We start from the raw sequence: 23,596 nt of genomic DNA on the forward strand, positions 1-23,596 counted from the left end.
AATGCTCATCCCCCTCCATTTCTTTCCCTTTACTGTAAAAGGTCTTATGTGCTTCTTCATGTGATGCAATTTATCCTTTACCTTGCTTTTTTTTTCTTTTCCAAGTACAATCCTTTTGCTACTCTTTAATTTCTTTTTTATATCATCACATTTAAGTCAACTTATACCCACCTTCTAATTGTCCTGACAAAGATACAGTTCTCAAGAGTTATAAGCATAATTTTCTCATATGGGGATGTAAAGAGTTTAACATTTAATTTTTTTTCTTTCTTGTTTACCTTTTTATGCTTCTCTTAAGTCTTGTGTTTGAAGATCATATTTTCTATTCAGCTCTGGTCTTTTCATCAGAAATGATTGAAAATCCCCTATTTCATTCAATGTCCATCTTTTCACCCTGAAAGATCATGCTTAGTTTTGCTGGGTAGTTGATTTTTGGTTGCATTACAAACTCCTTTGCCTTCTGAAATATCATATTCCAGGCCCTCTGATTCTTTAATATGGAAGCTTCTAGGTCCTAGATAATCGTTATTATGGCTCTATGATATTTGAATTGTTTCTTTCTGGCTGCTTCCAGTATTTTCTCCTTAATCTGATAATTCTGAAATTTAGCTAGAATATTCCTTAGAGTTTTCATCTTGGGTCATTTTCAAGAAGTGTTCAGTGGATTCTTTCAATGACTGTTTTACCCTCTGATTTTAGGATGTCAGGGGAGTTTTCCTTGATAATTTCTTGAAAGATGTTGTTCAGACACATTTTTTGGATAATGGATTTTAAGTAGACCAATAATTCTTAGATTGTCTCTCCTGGATCCACTTTCTAGGGCAGTTGTTTTGCCAATGAGATATTTTACATTTTCTTATATTTTTTTCATTTTTGAAAATTTTATTTGATTCTTGTTGTCTCAATTAGTCATTCACTATTTTTCCTGTTCTAATTTTTAATTAATTATATTCTTTGGTTAACTTTTTTTTACCTTCTTTTACATGTGGTTAACTATACTTATTCTTCTGTATATATATATATTTCCATTCACCAAATTTATTTTTTAAGAAGTTGTTTTCTTCCAAAAATTTCTGTGCTTTCTTTTCTAAGCTGTTGGCTTTTTAAAAATCCCAAACTTTCATAATTCTTCTGTATAGCTCTCATATCTTTTCCCCATTTTTCTTTTATCTCTCTTTTAAGATCCTTTTTTAGCTTTTCCAAGAGAATTTCAGCTTGAAAGCATTTTATATCCCCTTATATTTTCATATGTATGCATTTTGCCATTGTTGTCCTCTTCTGGATTTGTGTTCTGATCTTCCCTGTCTTCATAGTTCTTTCTTTGGTGAGGGCTTCTTTATGCTTTTTTGTTTATTTTTGAAAGTTAAGCTGTTCTGTTATGGCACAGTGAAGATTGTCTCAAGTTCCCCCACTCCCCCAAAGGGACCAGGGCCTCTCACTGACTTTCCATGCTGAGGCTGAATGGAGGTGCAGCAGGCTTTCCCATTGTGCTGTGTTGGCTTGGCCTATTCCCACCCTCTTAGGCCAGGGTTTAGAGGCCCACAATTTGCCTTGGAGGTTTTACAGCTGGCCTGCTTGAACCACTGGCCTGCCTGAACAAGGACAGAATGGCTAATGCTGCTGTATTTTGTCTAAGAGCTTCCAGCTAGATTTCCTGAGCTGTATCTGAACTGGGATGTTTCCTGCGCTGAGTTCCTCATGCCCAAATGGGACAGAGCTTTCCTGAAGTCCTTCCAGGACATATTAAATTGGAAACCTGTTTCATTCCAAATGTCTGTGGGTTCTATGTGGGTTCTATCTATATATAGTGTTCTATATATAGGTTCTATCTATATATATAGTGATGTGAAAAGGTGAATTACCTAGTGAGAGCAAGGGATTGAATAATGCATGGATCATAGGTTAATTAGTGATGAAATAAGGAAAAGGAGATGCCTAAGCCCCTTGCAGGCAGGGATTATCATTTTTATATCTCTAATGTTTACCATAGTATTGTGCATAAATTTTTAAATGTTTAGAATATATCAGTATAGGAAAATTATAGTAGAGAAACTCCCTTCATCAATGCAAAACAGCCACTCTTTTGTAATTTATAATTTTAGAGAGTTGTTTGAGGCAAATAGAGGATAAGTAATCTGTGGGAATCATAGAGTTGTCAGAGGCAAGAACTAACTCCTGTCCAAGTCTAACTTTCCATCTCCTATGTGAGACTGCCTCTCACTTAAAAATTGAGGGACTTAAAAAATGTTTGCTAATTTAAAATGAAAAGTGATGAAGCCAGAGGCATAGCCTTAACATCCTAATTAGTATATTTACTGCTTTAACTTTTAATTATTTGATGTTAGTGTCATTATCTTATCATTCATGAATGTTATACTTTTATGAAAAAATGCAAACTAAGAAATAAAATGAGTTGAAATGACTTGTTTATTAAATAAATAAAAAGCAATTTTAAAAGATATTTCTTATTGTACTATAAGGAACTACAGATTGGGTCCCAGGGGACTTGGATAAAAGAACAAGTCAGTTTCAAAGTCAGAATTTCAGTTCCAGATCAGTCTAGTGGTAGAACAGTCCAGTCAAGACCTTAAGTGAGAATTACTTGGGTGAAGGTCAGAGAGAGGAGTGAACTTCAAAGGGTTGGAAGATTTGGATTTCCATTGACAATAGTGACCGTGGTCCAAGAATAAACTTGACAGGCCAAGGAAGTTTTAGAATTATATAAAGGGGATCCAAGATGGGGGAGAAGGCACATGCGACTTTCTAAGCTCCTCTCATTCCCCTCATAACCAATTATTTTATTCAGCCTCAGAAATAGCTCTTCACTGCTTAAATTCATGAAGATCAGAAGCATACAACTTACCATCAGAAGTCCATCTGGAAGATTGCCAGGAAAGGTTTGTCCTGAGGGGCCAGGAACAGACTAGCACAGGTAGAGACTAACATCCTGAGCAGACTAGGGGCGGGGGTAATCTCTGTGGCAAGAGAAGTTATAGGGACGACTCTGCTATAGGCTTACTGCTCTCCCTTGATTACAAAGCAGTAAACTGGCAGAGAAATTGAACCCTAAAACAGAGGATACTCTAAAAAATGCCAGAACCTAACAAGATCTGGCTGTAGCTACTCAAACCCGGAAGTGACTCAGGCAGACTGAAACGCAGCCCTGCAGCCACATCCTGCAGTTGGGGGCTTTTGCAAGGGCACTTACAAACCCGCCAGGCATTGGGGCACAACCTGGGAAGCCTCTAATCAGCACAGTGGGGGCTCAGCCTGGGGCAATAGAACTTCCCCAGCAGACTGTGCTTCCCAGGGCAGAGACACTTCCCATCCCTGCAAATCCATTCACTGCTTAACTGCTAATACCCACAGCCCCAGGGTGGGATTTGGCTTGGGGTAGTGAAACTCTCACTGCTCAGTGACTAACCCTAGGGCATGTTATCTCACAATGGGAGCTTGCAGGGCATTTCCCATGGCCCTGAGGCCTGAATTATTCCCGGTGGGGGAACTCTTCCCAGAGCACTCCAGTACCTCCCTGCTTTTTGCAGCCTGCCAGGACAGCTACCTGTCCATACACCTTTCACTGCTCTGCAGTTTAACCTCCTGGCCTTGAAGGCAAACCTTAAAGGCTTTAAAAAAATGAGTAAAAAAATCAAAAGGACAATTGATAGTTTTACAGAAAGAAACAGCTTTTTTCAACCCTGAAAAGACTAATAGCAGACAGCTCCGACAATTGTTGGTCCCTAATACAAAAGGCTCTCCTAGAAGAGACTATTAAAAACCTTAAAAGAGAACTAGAAGAAAATGGGGGAAAGGAAAGAGAAGCTACAAGAAAGACAGAAAAGACATAATCATAAAAGAAAATTTATAAAGTGGAAAAAGAAAACAACTTCCTGAAATTGAATTGAAAAGGTAAAACCCCAAGAAGTGAGGGGAAACAAATTTTGGAATTGAAAAGAAAATAACTTACTAAAAAAAGGAAATGGAAAAAAATTCCATAGAGCAAAACAACTCATTTAAAACTAATTGACAATACAAAAAGAAGTTAAAAGCTAATGAAGAAAATAATTATAAAATCAGAATGAAAAATAGAAAATGACTGATTCATTGAGAAAGGAAGAATCAACCAACAAAACCAAAAATGAAAGGTTACAAAACAAAATTTACTTGGAAAAACAAAAACTTAAAAATAGATCTAGGAGAATAACCCTGAGGATCATCGGATCCCAAAATTATGTGAAAAGAGCCAAACTATTTTACAGGAAATCATCAAAGAGAACTGCCCGAATAAAGAACCAAGATAAAATAGGGGAAAGAATCCATTGAACACCTTTAAAAGACCCTAAAATAAAGACTAGGAATATTGTCCAAACTTTAGAATTTTCGACAAAGAAAGATTTTACAAACAGCCAGGAAAAAAACATTTCAAATATCAAGGTGCCACAATAGGGTCACAAAGACTACCCCACATTAAAGGATCAAGGGCCTAGAATTTGATATTCTGGGCAAAAGAACTTGAATGCAGCCAAGAATAAACTAAGCTGCTTTTGGAGCATTTTTTTTCCATGGAAGATGGATTTAATGAAACAGAGGAATTCCATCTGTTTCAGGAAAAACCGACTTAAAAAAAAATTTGATTCCAAACAACAGGACTCAGGAAAAGTAGAAAAGGTAAAAGGAACTCTTTGAGAATGTATTTTGTTTGGGATATAATAAAACCAATGTATAATTTGATTTTACTGATATGGAAAAAAAGGGAGAAATGGAAAGGGATAGTGTCAGAAAAGGGAAAAGGGGATAAAAAAGAAGGAAACTGCATGCCAAATTGGGAAAAGGAACCTATCATATCTGAGGGAATTAGAGGGGGGAGGAACATTGTGAATCTTACTCTCATCAGAGTTGGCTCAAAGAGGAAATAATTGACATATTTGTTTTAAGAGAACCTCCTCACCTTTTATTAAAAAAGTGGGAGAAAAAGGGAAAAAAAGAGTAATAAGGAAGGGACAAGAAAGGGAAAGGATTCAAAGGGAGGAGGAAGGATACAAAGAGGGAGAGCTGGTGACACAAGGGGACCAATAAGTTTAATACTAAGGAAGGGAGGAAAGGGGGCAAGAAAAAGAAAGCTAATCTGGGATATTAGGGATCAGGAAAATATGAATTAGTCATTTTAACCAAAATGGAATGGATGAATCTCCCATAAAGAGGAGGCAGATAGCAGATATCAAAAGTCGAACCCTACAAATGTTGTTTACAGGAAACACATTTAAAACAGGGAATACAAAGAGTAAAGGAAAAAGGCTACAGAATCTATTTGCTTCAGGTGAAGTCAAAAGAGAAAACCATCCTTATCTCAGACGCAAAAGCAAAATTGATCTAATTAAAAGAGATAAGGGAAGGAAACTATATTTCAAAGGGTACGCTAAAAATGAAGCAAATCAGTATTAAAATATTACACCAAGTGGTATAGCATCTAATTCCAAAGGAGAAGAAGAGTTGAGAGAAGAAATAGATAGCAAACATAATAGGGAGATCTCAATTTGACTCCTCAGATTTAGATAAATCAAACACAAAACAAAAAGAAAGAAAAAATTAAAAAAAGAATATTAGAAAAATTAGGTATGATAGTTCCTGAGAAAAATGGTGACAGAAAGGAGATACTTTCTTCCTAGCAGTTCATGGAACCCCAACAAAATTGACCATATATTAGGGACATAAAGACCCAAAATTAAATGCAGGAAGGCAGAAATAATAAATGCCTTTTCAGATCACAATACAATATAAACTACATTCAACAAAAAAGGTGTAAATAAGCCAAAAAGTAATTGGAAACTAAATAATCTCATCTTAAAGAATGATTGGGTGAAACAGCAAATTATAGACACAATTAATAATTTTACTCAAGATTATGACAATGGTGAGACATCATACCAAAATTTGTGGGATGCAACCAAAGCAGTAATAAGGGGAAATTTTATATCCTTAGAGGCTTACTTGAATAGAATAGAGAAAGAAAATAATGAATTGGGCTTGAACTAAAAACAGAAAAAGACCAAATTAAAAAACCCCCAATCAAACTAAACTTAAATTTAAAATTAAAGGAGAAATTAATAAATTAAAGAAAACCATTGAACTAATAAATAAAACTAAGGGTTGGTTTTATGAAAAAACCAATAAAATAGATACACCTTTGCAAATCTGATTAGAAAAAGGAAAGAGGAAAATCCAATTAGTAGTCTTAAAAATGAAAAGAGAGAACTTTCCACCAATGAAGAGGAAATTAAGGAAACAATAAGGGGTTACTTTGCCCAACTTTATGCCAATAAATTTAAACCTAATGAAATGGATGATACCAAAAAATAGGCTTCCCAGATTATCAGAGGAGGAAGAAAATTGTTAAATAGTCCCATTTCAGAAAAGAAATAGAAAAGTTATTAATCAATTCCCTAAAAAAAACCCCAAAGATGGATTTACATGTGAATTTACCAAACATTCAAAGAACAATTAGTCCCAAGCTTTATAAACTATTTGAAAAATAGGGAAGAAGGAGTCACCAAATTCTTCTATGACACAGAACATGGTTCTGATACCAAACCAGGTAGGTTGAAAAAGAAAGAAAATTATAACCAATTTGAATATTGAGGCAAAATCTTCAAAATATTAGCAAAAGATAAAAAATCATCTCCAAGGATTTATACCAGGAATGAGGGATGGTTCAAATTAGGAAAATTATCAGTATAAAATTAATAACCAGAGTAAAAAAACCATAGATCATCCTAATAGATGCAGAAAAAGATTTGATAAAACCAACATCCATTCCATTAAAAAACAGAGTATAGGAATAAATGGACTTTCCTTAAAATAACGTAGTATCTATTTAAAACCGAGTAAGCATCAATGTAATGGGGACAAACCAACCATTTAAAAGATCTGAGGAAACAATGTTGCCCACATCACTGTTTACTATTTAATATTGTATTAGAAATGCTTTTTAATAAGAGTGAGAAAGAGATTAAGGAATAAGAATAGGCAATGAGGAAACCAAATTATCACTCTTTGCTGATGATATGATGGTATACTTAGAGAACTGCAGAGATTCTACTAAAAGGTTATTAGAAATAATCCACAACTTTAGCAAAGTTGATGCTTATAAAATAAACCCACATGAGTCATCAGCATTCTTATATATCACTAACAAAATCCAACAGTCAGAGTTACAAAGAAAACTTCCATTTAAAGTAACTATATTGTATAAAATATTTAGAATCTATTTTAAGGGAAAATCAGAAACTTTGAGAAAACAAAACACTTCCCAAAAAATTAAACGATCTCCAATTGAAAAATATTAAATGCTCTTGGATTGGGTGAGAAAAAAAAAGATGAAATTATTTAGCTATGCCAATCAGACTCAAAACTATTTTATGACCTAGAAAAAAAAAGTTCAATGGAAAACAAAGGTTAAGATTTCAAGGGAATTAATAAAAAAAAAATAAATGAAAGGGCCAGGTTTAAAGATTAAATTATATTATAAAGCAGAAAGTTACTAAACCATCTGGTATTCAAGAAATGACAGGATCAATGGAAAGGTTAGGTTCAAAGGACAAAACAGCCAATAACTGTAATTATCTAGTGTTTGACAAACCCAAGACCCAGTTTTGGGATAAGAACCATTGACAAAAAATTCTGGGAAAATTGGAAAGTAGTATAGAAACTAGGTATTGAACACTTAAACAAAAAACCAAGATAAATTAAAATGGGTTCAATCTAGTAAAGAATGAGAAAAAATTGGAAAGATAGATATTTACCCTCCAACCAGTGGAAGAAAGGAATTTATGACCAAAAAGAATAGAGATCAAATAAAAAATAGAAAATTTTGATTATGGCCAATTGAAAAGTTTTTATACAAACAAAACTAATGCAGGCAAGATTAGAAGGGAAACAATAAACTGGGGAAACATTTTTACAGTCAAAGGTTCTGATAAAGGACTCATTTCCAAAATATATAGAGAATTGACTCTAATTTATAAGAAATCAAGCCATTCTCCAATTGATAAATGGTCAAAGGATATGAACAGACAATTCTCAGATGAAGAAATTGAAACTATTTCCAGCCATATGAAAATATGCTCCAAATCATTATTAATCAGAAAAATGCAAATTAAGACAACTCTGAGATACCACTACACACCTCTCAGATTGGCTAGAATGACAGGGAAAGATAACGCGGAATGCTGGAGGGGATGTGGGAAAACAGGGACATTGATACATTGTTGGTGGAATTGTGAACACATCCAGCCATTCTGGAGAGCAATTTGGAACTATGCCCAAAAAGTTCATACCCTTTGATCCAGCAGTGTTTCTACTGGGCTTCTACCCCAAAGAGATACTAAAGAAGGGAAAGGGACCTGTATGTACCAAAATGTTTGTGGCAGCCCTGTTTGTAGTGTCTAGAAGCTGGAAAATGAATGAATGCCCATCAATTGGAGAATGGTTGGGTAAACTGTGGTATATGAATGTTATGGAATATTATTGTTCTATAAGAAATGACAAGCAGGATGAATACAGAGAGGCTTGGAGAGACTTACATGAACTGAGGCTGAGTGAAATGAGCAGGACCAGGAGATCATTATATACCTCAACAACGATAGTGTATAAGGATGTATACTGATGGAAGTGGATTTCTTCGACAAAGAGAAGTTCTAATTTAGTTTCAGTTGATCAAGGATGGACAGAAGCAGCTACACCCAAAGAAAGAATACTAGGAATGAATGTAAACTGCTTGCATTTTTGTTTTTCCTCCCGGGTTATTTATACCTTCTGAATCCAATTCTTCCTGTAAAACAAGAGAACTGTTCAGTTCTGCACACATATATTGTATCTAAGATATACTGTAACCTTTTTAACATGTATAGGACTGCTTGCCATCTGGGGGAGGGGAAGAAGAGAGGGAGGTGAAAAATCAGAACATAAGTGAGTGCAAGGGATAATGTTGTAAAAAATTACCCTGGCATGGGTTCTGGCAACAAAAAGTTATTTAAAAAAAACAAAAAACTACAGATTGAAAATTCCCAAGGAAATTTTTAATAAAGATACCCACAATAATGTTTTTAAATGTAAATGCAGTTTACAGTTCTTTCAAGGGGAAATTTAAGAACTCTTATCTGGAACATTATTTGTTATCTCTTATAAGTAAAGGTATCCATGTAACCAGGATGCAAGTTCCATAGATTTACATTTAATGGTGAGAACTTGAATTTCATTTAGAAATAAATGAAAAACCATTGTAGTAGCAATTGTAATTGCTAACCTTTACATAGCACTTCAAAGTTTGCAAAAAGCTTTATGTATGTTATCTTGTCTTATCTTCACAGCAATTCTGTGCTCAGTGCTAGGTTTTGATAAAGAAAATAATTCTACTCTAAATGCTATGTGATTCTTGCACATTTTTTCCTACAGACTGGCAATTCTTGTTTGTTTTTTTGTTAATGGCTTCTGCCTAGCTTTTAAGGTATTATTTCTGACATATATTTTAGTTTTCCTTCTTTGTTCTGTTCATTTCAGTTCTCTTTTTGGATTCTACTCAGATCAATTTAATTCATAGTTTTTTCTTTCTTGGATCTGACAATTCAACACTTTCCAGTTCCTTGGTTCCTTTTTTTTACCTTACTGACCTGGTGTTGACCTTAATGTAAGATGTTGTTTACATTAAAACAGAATATATAGAACTAACTATGTCATTTTGTTTGACCCACTGCATCTATTAACGCCTAATTGCTCCCTTTTTGCTATACCTTGATTGAATTCCAGAAGTTATAAAAGAATTCTGAGGTGCTGTAAGAAATTTTTTGCAATGCAAAAATAGTGAAATCTCGTTCAATTATTTCATTCTTTGCAGCAGTGCTGATGAGCATACTTTTTCTTCAGTTTAGTTGCTTCCTTATCTAAGATGATATCTTCATAATTTCCCATTTAGGTTACAATTTCTCACTTAGTTTCAGACCCCAAATTGTATTGTTCACCTTGACTATTCACTTTATTTCCAAATGATTCCAAATGACCATTGACTAGTAGAAAAAATGAAATATATTATTAAATGATGAAGATTTGTTATACCAAAGGATGTTTGAAAGAATGTCATTGAATTCTGAAAGCAGGTCTAATGATATTATGAATAAAGGTAGAATTCAGATTGGAACATATTTTAGTATCTAAAGGTGTCAAACATTTGGAAAGACCCCACATAACTTTGATTCATATCTTTTCCTAAAATTCAGTATCTTTACTTAATAATATTACTTTGTTTATATGCTTGATTCTATAAAGATTGTCAGTTTAAGATGTAAGCATTAAAAGAGTGATTCATAAGGGCATGGTCTAAGACAAAAAAAATGTAAATCTTCATTAAAAAATTATAGAATTTTATACTTAGAAATGGAAAATCCAGTCTAGCTCCTTGGAAGCCTCAGGATAGCCAGAGTCAGGATAAGTAAAAGTCCTTGGTCTTTAGGTGGAGAAGTGAAGGAGACAAACTCCCTGGAGTTTTGCCAAAGATCTCTTCACAATTTTCAAGTCCAAAATCTCCACACCTTTTTCCTCCTTCTGTGGCCAAGAGAGACTGGCTTCTGTCACCCCACCCTCTAATCCTTGCCTACAATTATCCTTACACCAAATCAGCATCAATGATGAAAAGGGCCATTTATTGGAACATACGTTAATAGAGTCATTGTCTTATTTCAAATAGGTAATTAGCCTTAAGTGCTCTGTTGTCTGATTCAAGTGTACATATTCAAAGTTTCAGCCCTTTACATAGAAACTTCGGCAATCACAAATAATCATTCAACCAATAAATTAAATAAATGGAAAAGTATTTATTAATCACTTAATATCCATATCTTAAGATTACAGAAATAACTTTGGGTTTGGGAATGCCCAGGATAAAGCATCTAAATGGGTAATGAAGTAATTTTATGCAACACAAAGAAGCAAAAATGAAAAGTTTCTTTTTATAGATGTATGTTGATAATCCTAAATTAATAAGAAGTCTGAAAGAAAAGAAAATGTGGAGCTTTCCAGTTTGACATTATCTTTCATTAAATCACTTCCAAAATATTTGGGTGATGTGGAAAATTATTAAACTATCATAATGTTAATGTAGATGAGATTAAGAAATAGTGAGAGAATATTTGTTCCACATTGAGTTGAATAAAAGAATTAGAATGTAGCTGTATCCTTTTATAAGACAATTCATGTAACAACTATATAATAGAAAGTAGAAGAGTAGAAAATTAATTTGGTATATGCTCTGAGAAGACAAATGAATGGCATCATTTACATAGTTTCTGTTCAGATTTTCCTATTCTAAGAGATAACAACATTAAATAAGTATTGATAGTTCTTCCCTGATATGGCAGTTCTACTTTGTATACTCTGTGCGGAAATATAGGAACAATTATTTATAGTATTAATTATGATAAATAGCTATATAATACTGCCATTTTCTCTGCCTGCCTTTTCCTTTGGATATGGGATCAAAATCCCAAAGTTTATCTGAAAGCAAAGATTAAGCATTTTACAGAAATTAAATTTGCACACATCTAGTAAAGCAATTCCTCTTCTAAAAAGTAAGATAGCATAGCATGATGCATATAGAGCTGTCCTTAGAACTAGGAAGATCTGGATTCAAATCTTGTCACTAACACATACTATGTGACTCTGGGTAAATCACTTTGTTCTAATTAACACTTTAGGAATATAAGAATATGGGACAGCTAGGTGGTGCAGTGGATAGAGCACCAGCCCTGAAGTCAGGAGGACCTGAGTTCAAATCTGGTCTCAAATACTTAACATTCCCTATCTGTGTGACCCTGGGCAAGTCACTTAACCCTAATTGCTTCACCCCCCCCCAAAAAAAAGGGGGGAAGAATATAGCAAAACATTGTTTTATAGCTATCACAAGCTTATGTGATGATCAACTGGGATGGATTTGGCTCTATTCAATGAGGTAATTCAGACCAATTCCAATAGACTTGTGATGGAAAGAGCCATTTGTATCCAGAAATAGGATTACAGGGACTGAATTTTGGATCACAACATAGTATTTTCACCTTTTTTGTTGTTTTCTTGCTTTTTTTTTCTTTTTCTTTTTATTGACTTGATTTTTCTTGTGTGGCATGATAAATGTGGAAATATATTTAGGAGTATTGTATATATTTAACCATTTGGAACACAAGGTATTGCAAGGGTAAATGTTGAAAACCATCTTTGTATGTGTTTTGAAAAATAAAAGCTATTAAAAATATCTATTAACATCTATCAAAATATCTATTAAAATTCCTTAACATCAAAAACCCATCCTTTTAAACAGTGCTCTTTTGCTGAAGATGTTAAATGGATTTGAATCATTGTACAATACATGTTTGAAGAATCGAAATTGTGAATAACTTGAAGTCAGTGGCTACATAGTGGTATAAAAAGATTGAAGTATATTACCAAATGTGGTGTGTGTGCAAGAAGAGGAATAACATTTTGTCCTATAAATGTATGATTGGAAAAGGGATTGAATTTATGTAATGAGAGTGATATACAGTCCATGTGCTATATTAGAAATTTTGGAATACACACACATACACACACACACATACACACACACACACACAGACACACACACACAGACACACACACACAGACACACACACACAGACACACACACACAGACACACACACACAGACACACACACACACACACAACTTACAAGAAGATTGACTGTGCATGAGATAAATCTTTTGTGGAAGATTCATAGGAGGATATGGACAAAAATTATTCATGGATGGGTTACCAGCTGTACCACTTAATAAGAGAATTTTTACTTCTACCAATTAATAACTATGCTAAGTTCAGGTGGCACAAATTCTTTGGGAGAATAACATATTGTAGATTAGTAAAAAGAGATTTTTAAAAGGGAGAATTAACAATGACAATCAAGGAAGGTTTCATAGAAAAGTTATCTTAATTGAACCTTAGGTGAAAAAGATGAGCATTTTGAGAGAACGCAAGGAGGGAGAGCCTTCCAACCATTTTGTGAAAACTATATTTATCATATTTGATAAGTGATTCCCTAGACTTTTCCTGAAGGGAAGCCCATTCAAAACTACCGTCAATTCTGTTTTTTAAAAAATTACATCCAATCTATTATGTATCTTTGGAACTTCTGCTCATTGCCCTAGTTCTGCCCTTTAGTGTCAATCAGAACCTATCTACAATCTTCCATAAGAAAGCTCTTAAATTACGTTAAGATAGTTTTCATATCTTTCCCTATGTAATCTTTTCTTTATCTTTTCTTTAATATTTCAATTTCTACATAACACTAACTTTTTTTGAGTTCCATTTTTTTCCATTTCCCCCCAAATATCATTAATTCCTTCAACTGATATTCACATAAAATGATCAGAAGACCTGTCCTAGTTACCCTTCCCTGAAAGCCTTCCAATTTATCCATGTCTTAACCTCCATAAGTTACTCTCCATAGTGGGTATGTGCAGGTGGAGGTAAAACCAGGTACCTCTCTTTAAGTCCACACTTTTCATCAACACTAATTTTATTCTGCTTCCTGATCTAAATTTTGTAGTTTGGGCTACACATAACTGTGCCTTAAGGACAGAAGTTTATTTGGACTATCAGAAGATACAGTAACCACTACTAAGACCATCTGAAATCACCTCGATATTAGAATTACTTCACATATTTTCAAAGCAAAAATTGAATTAGAGTCTTCCAGTGCAGGTAGAAGTTCATGAACAGGGGAAAAAAAGAAAGATTAGAAAAACAGAATTAGAATTAGAGAAGTCCAAAAACAAGTACATAAAGAAAAACTCATAAGTACTAAGAAGTAAAAGAATTCTAGGTAAAATCTTAAAAGGAGAAAACAATTATACTCCAGTGTGCTAGCCACATTATTTGGATGCCAAATATTATGTTTGCCTAAAAAATCTTTTATGGAGAATTCATACAAGGTAAGCACTCAAAGACACGCATAGACAATCCCAAGATTTCTCTGAAGAACTTTGGAATCAGTTGAGAGACATGGAACACATTGATATAGAATAATAAATAGGTCAGCATGGTGTTGGTGCATCAAAGAAAACATTGTACTCTATGAGCAAAGCATAATTGCAAGTAGCTCAAAAGAAATGTGAGTTGTACAAATTAGAGACATCTCTATTACAAATGTATCTCTGAATTATTTTTCCCAACCTGTGATAGAGCTTTCCAAGCTCATATTGCTCTGATCAGTCACAGTTGTCTGTTCAAGAAAGGACAACCACCACTCATGGATAATGGATAATGGAATAATATTTCTTTCTGTATTTCTTAGATGTTTGCATCTCTACCTACATTTTTATCTAAAACCATAGGAGCTAAATAAATAAAATGAAAACCTTAAACTACAGGAAGACCTAGATAAATATAATCTCTTCAAAATGACTATCAGATTTTTAAAATTTCAGAGCACTTTAAATCAATTACCTCGTTTGATCCTTTTTCTCTGCCTGTCTTAAACTTAAGTCAATCTTATAAAAGGATAAGTTTGAAGGAAAGGAAAAAGAAAGAAATTTTTTGCATAAATAAAAAAGTTCAGGAATAAAGCATCCAAAAATAATAAAGAGAAATACAAAGTAGTTTTAAGAGGGAGATGGTTGGGAGAATAGAGGTGCCGAAAGAGCATATGTGGAAGGGATTAATTTGTGCAAAGTCCCAGTGTGGGAGATGGAATCTCACATTAATAGATAGCAGCTCAACTTGTCTACAAAAAAAAAAAAATTTGTGAAGAAGATAACATGAAATAAGACTAGAAATAAGATGTAGTGTGAAGGATTTTAAATACCAGGCTGAGGAGATTAAATTTTTTTCTCCTAGAAATAACAAAGAACTACTAAATAATTTTGAATTAGGTTGTGATATGTATTTTAGGAATGCCCATTTGAAAACTGTAGTGAATAATTTGGAAAAGAATGCAAGAAAATGCTAATCAGGAGAAGCAAAACCATTTAGCAGTAATCTATCTTTTTTCAGAAAAATGCCTGAATCCTTCTGTTGTGTGATTTTAGGGAAAAGTTCGGATTCGCTTCTATCAATGACACTCTCAGACCCAATCAAAGTGAAAGTAAAATTTAATTACACAGTGCACGGAGTAGAGTGCTTACAATATCAATTACACAATACATGGAATAGAATGCTTACAATAACAACTAATATAGCAAATAATACATAAAAGACAAAGAATAATGAGAATTATGATTAAGATAGCAGATAGAGAGAATACTTCACCGATCGGGGGAGCTCCGACTCTTAATTGACTCATATTGGCTGGGAAACCCCGGTAGTTCAGCCTTTGAGTCCCGAACGGGAAAATCCTAGGCAGATCGTCATCTCCATAGGTGAGGTTTCAAATAGAAAATGTTTTACCTGCCTTTTATAGGAATCAGGACAAAGAAGGCTTTGAGCCAAGTAAAGACATCATATAAGACAGGGAAGTACCGACAAGGGCTCCAGGTGGTTGTGATCAAGTGTTGCATCGACAAGGAGGGCAGTCCTTATCGACAACAACTGTTCCAAGGAGTGGCGAGTTCCCAGAATCATGTAGTTGGAGCTAAAACACATGTGGTACATTCCCAGCTTATAGGTTAAAAAATGGTCAAGTTCCCACAGGAGAAGGAGCTAAAACACCTGTTCTTATGGGTGAGAGAACGGTCAAGTTCTCACACAAGTCACATCATACCTTGATTAGGTTCACATGGTTTGCATGGCGATTAGGTTCACATGGGGAAAGTCATTCACATGGAGATTGGGTTCACATGGTTCGGATGGAGATTAGGTTCACATGGGGAAAGTCACGTTCTTACAATGATTTGAAATGAACTTACTTATAATATAGAGATTTCCTATTCACCTTCTAACAAAAATAGCCTCTTCTGTAGAAACAACTTATTTTTCATTAAGTATATAGATATGGAAACTGGAATCCTAAATTCCAACAGCTAATAGTCCATTTTTCTTGGGATGTTGTATGTATGCATAGAATAAAATCAAATAAAGATTGTATGTTACATTGGAATTACACATAGATAGTTTTATGTCAAATTGACAAGGTTCAGATGCAGGATGGAAGACGTTAAGTTATAGTTTTGAAGTGCTGAATTTGAGATGCTAATATTCAAATAGTGATGTCCAGAAAGCCATTTATAATTCAGTATTAGAGTTCAAAAGAGATATTATGGCTGAATATACATATTTGAGAGTCACTTTCTTAGAAATGATTATTGAACCCATAGAAGTGGCTGAAGATAGAGGGATATCCTTTGTGGAGAGGAGAAAGAGGACAAAGTTGTATCTTGAGACAGCCTTTTCATGTCCAGCATGTGGAAAATGCTAATTAGTCAGAAAAAAAGAGTAAAGTAGTAGAAACATGAAAAGAAGAGTATCATAAAAGCCAAGGAAGGAGAGAGTATCTAGAAGAAACTTTACAGAAGTTCTAGTAAAGATTAAGGAAAAGTTTGTGAGATTTAGCAGTTAGGCAATCATGAACTGAGAAAATTAATCTTACCTTCTTTGAATTGGAGCACTATGAGTGTGGAATAATATATACTTTGTTAGAGAAAGTGGGAGGGGGAAGAAAACATTTGAAAATGATGTAAAATGAAAAGCTACCAATAAAATAGAAACAAAACAAATTGGAGGTTTTGAGAAATTTTGGCTGAGTATTGAATTTGGAAACCACATTATTGTGAGTGGTTTATGTTGACAAAATGGATGTAATAAGAGTAGAAAATACTGCCTAGAAGCTTGGCAATGAAAGGAAATTTAAAGAGATGGCAGCATCATTTGAATACTTTTTTGTCGGTTTTTTTTTTTTTTTTAAGAATAGGAAAATGTAGGCAAATTTGTAGGTGTCAGCAAGTATAAGGGGAGAATTGAGAGATGACAGAGAAGGGGAATGATGATAGATGGGAAAAACTTCCAGGGAAGAAGGGAAAGAAGAAAATTTAAGAACATAAGTAGAGGAGTTAATCATTAGAAGTGAAATGTGAAGAAAAGTCTGAAAGAATAGATGAACTTATCTAAGGTTTTGAAATGTAAAGAATAGAATACAAAGGAATTCATAGTGAACTATGATCAATGCAGTACCTAAGTAAATCCCCATAATTATAGATTATTGATGATGAAGCATACTATCCATATCTTGAAAGCCAGGTAATTGATTTGTGGTGCAGAATAAAATAAAATTTTGTATACAACTTAATGAAAGAATTTGAGGGGGTGTCTTTTATTCAGTAGGGTGAAACATGGGAAGGAGAGAAAAGAAATTTCTCTTAACTAAAAAAAAACAATTAAAATAGAGGAGATGGTGCTATAGATGTAAAATGTTGCATGCACTTTCAGATCAGGTCACTACATTGTTAGTTTTACTTAATAGTTTTACATTGTCAGAAGAGGGACCGTCATGGAATAAGTAATCTACAAATATAATATAAAAACAAAACACTAAAACTTTTAAATGAGAGAGAAATGATATGGAAGGGAGTAATAATAATGACTAGAGTAACGTCCTAAAGAAGATGGAAGAAGAGGGGATCAAGGATACAAAAAGAAGTTTTTTTGGCAAGAAGCAAAGTTCATAGCAAACTTTGAAAGGATAGATGAATATTATAAAGGTTTTGAGACACAATAGAAGATGAAGGAATGAATAACCTCACAATGACCTTGCTTTTATCAGTAAATTAGAGGTAATGTTATTTGCTAAATTTTGCAAATGATAGGAGAATATGACTGACTTGAGAAAATAAAAGGTGTAAAATAGCGGAAATATTACCAAAGTGTCAATAAAGGTGGCATAAAAGAATTTCTGTACATTATTGAGTTGAAATAAGAGATTATGGATTTAGATGGATACAATCAGCATGATAATTTTTTGCTAAGTTTACCAGAGTTGATGTAGCAAAAAAGTAAGTGGATGGTCATGATTCAAAATTGGCTATGCCTATTAATAATAGGAAAGATTGAAAAGTTAAAAAGAATATGTAGTTGAATTGAGTCAAACTTGTGAAAGGAGGCCATATTTTTTATTGGAAGAAAAAAGTAAGTAATTGTTAAGGCAATTAATAATGTCATCACTGGGAAAATTAATCCACATAAAGGAACACACTTTTCAGATATTGTATATATTTGCCTATGAGCAGTTAATATAACACTTAAAATATGTCTCAATTCCTTATGTAGTCCACTAGATTCAATGGACTATTTCTTTGTAATATTTTGTCAGTATGTATTTTGAGTTCTGTTTAGTATTTTGCCCGTGCCCACTTTTTTTTTTAATCTCATCTACCTGACACCTAAAATCAAACAACAGTGATGGTGTTATGAACAATAAAAAATGCATTTTAAGCATGTGCTAGTACCTTTTTTCATATTAATAAAATTATAGATTTTATGCTAGAAGGAACCTTGGAAGTCATTAAATCTATCCTCTTCATTTTATCAAGGAGGATATTGAGATCTAGAAAGGTTCAATGACTTGCCCAGGATCATATAAGTAGCAAATGTCTGAGGAAATATTCAAATCCAAGACTTCCTAACTTCTAGTAGGGCACTGTATTATAAAATTGTAAAAGTACTATAAACTTATTTATATTATTTATCAGTGCTTTCTTTTTAAATTTACTGTGTATGAATTAAGTTGGGGAACTGCAATTTTAACATGTGATGGCTAAAAAGTATCTTTTCTGGTTGTTAAATTATCCTTTTAATGAAATAAAATCATTTACAATGCAGTCACTAATTTGAAACATTTTACTTATAGATTTTATTGAAGAATCCTGCCTTTATGTGTTTAGTTCTATCAACTACTACAGAAGCTTTGATTACTACTGGATTTGCTACCTTTTTACCTAAATATATTGAAAATCAATTTGGAAAATCATCCAGCTATGCAGCTACTCTTGGAGGTAGAGTGTCCTCCCCATTATATTAACATCATTAGATTTTCATTTATTTTAGACATAAGCTATTCTTAAATAACTTTATTGTTTAAATTTTTAGTTTACAGATTTTAATATGGCTCTTTTCAAAACTCCTAAATGTATAAAAGAAAAGATTCTATAAAACAGAAGTGGAGAGTCAGCATGGTCCAACTTAGGCCTTTGATTAGGGAAGATCTGGGTTCAAGACCAACTTCTGATATGTTGATTGTGTGACCTTTGGCAAGTCACGTAATTCTCAGAGAGTTCTTTTAGATTATTAAATGGCATTAAGTGGCAGCCAAATGGCTGATTTGCTTTGGTAGAAAGAATTTCTCCAGTTAAGAGTTCTTGGTATGAATGAAATTACAGATCTTCATTGGAAAGTTAGAGTCAGAGTTAAATTGGTGAAACTCAGAAGTTGAATAATAAAACCTTGGAGTAAGAGCAAACCCTAGAATTCATATAGTTTAAACTTCTTATGTTTATAGATAAGGTAACTGATATCCAAAAGAATCATTTTATTAAGTTTTACTATTCCTGAAACAAAAGCTTTGTTTTCATAACTTCTTCTGAGCCATGGCAGGTTATTGGATATTTCTGTGTATTGGGGCTTTTGATAAATCATCCTGTAAGGGATATATTTTAGTAAAAAGGGATCTCCAGAATCCTCTTCTCTCCATTACCTTTTCTTTTTTTAAATTTACTTCCCTTCCTATGACTTTTATAATTTCTTTCTTGGCTTTTGCTTTCCTTCTACTCACATTTCATTTTCTTTTTGCCTCTTCTCTCCCCCCCCCCTTTTTTTCCTTCTATTTTCCCAACTTTGTGACTTGTCTTTTTGGGGTAGGGAAAGATCTGCCTCTGTTAACTAATTGAACAGAACTTACTTTTTTGCTGAATATTATTATGAATTGTTCTGTGACTGTGTCTCATGCATATTTTAACCTTTTTTTATTTCTTTCTAGGTATTGTTTTAATACCAGGAGCAGCTCTTGGGCAGATTTTGGGTGGTGTCATTGTTTCCAGGTTCAGAATGTCTTGTAAAGAAGCTATGAAATTTGCAGCACTTTCATCTGCAGCATCATTTTTGCTGACTATGACTTTAATTTTCATGAAATGTCCAAATGAGGCATTTGCTGGAGTTTTTCAACCATATAAAGGGTAAGTATATCTTAATTTTTTTTGATATTTTAATATCACAGTCCAAAAAGATATTTATTAGTCATTACAAAGTATTTACCAAATAGGTACCATATGTATTTAATGCTATATGAAACACCCTGTATGAGTTTATAAGTCATAAGACATGGTTTCTACTATCAAGGAGCTTAAAATCATGTGAAGACAAATTTTGTATTTGTAAAAATTTGGAGGATATTAAAAATAATAATGATAGTAATAATAGCAAGCATAACAGTTTAAATTTTGTACTTATTAATTGTACAATAAAAATTTAGAGAAAAAAGATTTGTATTAGTGTTGTCTTCCCTGCCTTTGATACTTGATCAGTGATATCCCATCCTCCCAGTCCATCAACTCCTTTAGTAATAATAGTTTAAACTTTAAGAATTGTAAAGTGATTTACAAATATCTCATTTTATCCTCACAGCAACTATGGGAGATTGTGCTATTATTATCCCCATTTCATAGAGAGGGAAGACTGAGTAACTGAAATTTAAGTATCTGAGGCCATATTTGCACTCAAGGCTTCAAGCCTGACTTCAGGTTTGGTGTCTGTTCATTGTACTATCCACTTGCCTCAACTCTCATAATCTGCACTTTAATTCCATTTTATCTGTGCACAAGAAGTACAATATTTTTGATCACACCATCACCTATAAATATTCTATTTCAATAATCAAAAAAATGTTAAATTCATTACTCATCAGAATTTCCTATTTGTACTTATTATATCTCATTCTTTCTAAACTAATTCATTATTCTTATCATAACTACTAGTCTCCTCATGATTCAATACTCTTCCACACCATGACCTTATTCCTTTCTTTTCTTCTCAAACTTGGCTCTAAATTTTAGCTTGGTTTCACAGTTATATCTTCTCCTCAATTTTTGGATTCCTTATCTTTTATTGGTCTTGCCTTGCTAAAAATTCCTTGATGATGACTACCATTCCCTGTCTCTCCTCTGTTTATCTGTGTTGTTCATCCAATTGTGCCAAGTAGGTATACTTCATGTGGATGTTCTCTAGTATCATTACTGCATAGCAGTCCTTTAATTCTTCCCTAATTGACTTTTCTTTTGTAGTTCCTTTAGCACCTGTTTAGAAACTTCTCCCAAGTGTCTTACATTATCCTATCTTATTCCCCTTAGCAGAGAGCCTTGCCTTATATTTAAGTATGAAAATAGAGGACATTTATCTTGAGTTCCTTCTTTTCCCTTTAGTATATACCTCAAAACCCTTTTATACCTTCCTTCACTTCATTATCTGAGGAAGATGTGACTCTTTTATCCAAAGCTAGTGTTTTTACTTATTACCTTGAACTCAAACCTTCTTATCTCCTCCAGGAGACTGTCCCCTCAGTAACAAAGTCATATATAGAATGCTTATTAAATTTACAGATGGCAGACATCTTGAAGCTGACTACTGTATAGCAAGCTGATACTTTATCATTAATCAATTATCCAATAATGGAATGTAATATAAAATTTGGATTTCCTAAAGCCACCAACAAGAAATTTCTTCAGAGGTATGCATTTACTGCCTTCTTCAAAGGGTATAGTATAGACACTTTCCATAGAATATTCACCTACTAGAATATTCTCCTTCCCACTGTTCTGAATTCTTGATAGTTTAAAACTATGCTAGAAAGAAAAAAGTAGTAAAAAAAAGGTCAAAGATAATAAGATAAAACTTATTTATATATTATTATAGAGGATTGCTTCAAATATAGGGATAAATGTAAAACCTTATATATTTTGGTTCAAATAATCTTACAAATACTAGATGGGGAAGGTCTTACTAGATAATAGTATGTTTGAAAAAAAAATCTGTGGGTTTTATCCAAATAATCATGGCAGTGAGGAAAGTCAGTATGATCATTGCCTACATTTAAAAAAGCATAGAGACCAAAGATCTGTTGTGAGAGACCTGTAAATGTAGGATATTGTATTTGTTCAGAGAGCTGTGTTTTAAAAGGACAGTGATAAAGCCGGAGAGCCTGTAGATCAGTCAATCAATATGCATTTATGAAGCACATGTTAAGTGCTAAGTGATGGTCATACGAAGAAAGACCAAAGACAGTTTTTACTCTCAAGGAACAGGGACTCTACTGAATAAAGGGGGAGACAACATGCAAACAACCATGTGCAAGTAAAATATATACAGAATAAAATGGAGACTACAAAGGGAAGGTTATTAAGGAAAAAATCAGGAAAGGGATCTCATAGAAGATGGAATTTTAGCTTGAACTTGAAGGAAGCCTGAGCAACTAGGAGGTAGATATGAGAAGGGAGAATATTCCAGACATGGGGAACTATCAATGGAAATGCCCAGAGTCTAGAGATAGAGTGTGTTGTGTGAGAAATGGCAAGGAGGCCAGTGTTACTGGATCATAGAGCATAGCAAAGCAGAAAGTAAAGATATAAAAAGACTAAGTCAGAGGGTGAGGTTATGAAAGAGTTTTAATTCCAGAGTCTTTATATCTGCTTTTTAAAAGTGATAGGGAGCCACAGATATTTATTGAATGGGGTAGGTAATATGATTTTACCTGCACTTTAGAAAGATTAATTTGACAGCCAAGTAGAGGATAAATTTGAGTGGGAAAACTTGAAGTAAGAAGGCAAACCAGAACTTTTCCAAAGTTCTTTGGAAATGAGCTCAAGTATGAAGAGATGGAGTGAAGTGGGGAAGAGACTTGAAACAGGAAGATTAGCCATGATTAGTGCAATAGTTCCATCATGAGTGATGAAGGCCTATACCAGGATGGTGGCCAGGTCACAGGAGAGAAGTGGAGTATACAGGTGAAGATACAATTGACAGAACATGGCAAAAGATTAGATATGAGGTAGGTGGGTGGTGATGAAGGAGTTAAAAGTAGAAGATAATACCTCCATTCTGAATTTAAATGACTGGGAAGATGGTGGAATCATTGATAGTAATAGGAAAATTGAGGAAAAGAAAGAGTTTAAGAGGAAAGATAGTGAGTTCAGTTTTAGGCATGCTGAGTTTAAGATGTCAAAAAGACAGCCAGTTTAAGATTTCTGATAGGTGACTGAAGATATAAAGCTGCAGGTTAGGAGAGAAATTAGAGCTGGCTGAGTAGAGCTGAAAATCATCAGTTTAGAAATTATCACTAAAACTGTGGAAGCTGATGAGATCACAAAGTGATATAAAGAAAGAAGAAAAGAAGTCTCAGGACAGAGCCCCCAGTAGAAAATATCCATTATTCCTAGGAGGAACACAATTCAGCCTTTCTTTAGAAGACTAAGGAAATAGGTAGGAAGAGAACCAGGAAATAATAGTGTTATTTAATACTGGAGATAAGAGGGCTTCAAAGATTAGAGGGTAGTCAATAATGTTAACAGCTGCAAAACAAGGTAAAATAAGAATTGAGAGCAGAACTAGGAG

The 23,596-nt window shown here is 33.7% G+C and overlaps 1 protein-coding gene across 11 annotated transcripts in view; it reads left to right on the plus strand.

Moving 5' to 3' along the window:
• The window catches only part of LOC100919846 (solute carrier organic anion transporter family member 4C1-like), a 176,964-nt gene that overhangs the window by 52,771 nt on the left and 100,597 nt on the right, over positions 1 to 23,596 (plus strand). For all 11 annotated transcript variants that reach the window (XR_004234240.1, XR_004234241.1, XR_004234247.1 and 8 more), the window contains 2 exons: positions 18,849 to 18,993; positions 19,974 to 20,169. Coding sequence is in view for 6 of the 11 variants with exons in the window: in XM_031968956.1 (XP_031824816.1) it covers positions 18,849 to 18,993; positions 19,974 to 20,169 (341 nt within the window). In the remaining 5 variants the exon portion in view is untranslated. The remainder of the gene's footprint in view (positions 1 to 18,848; positions 18,994 to 19,973; positions 20,170 to 23,596) is intronic.

Source organism: Sarcophilus harrisii, chromosome 1 (genome assembly GCF_902635505.1).
Source record: "Sarcophilus harrisii chromosome 1, mSarHar1.11, whole genome shotgun sequence".
Lineage (NCBI taxonomy): Eukaryota > Metazoa > Chordata > Mammalia > Dasyuromorphia > Dasyuridae > Sarcophilus > Sarcophilus harrisii.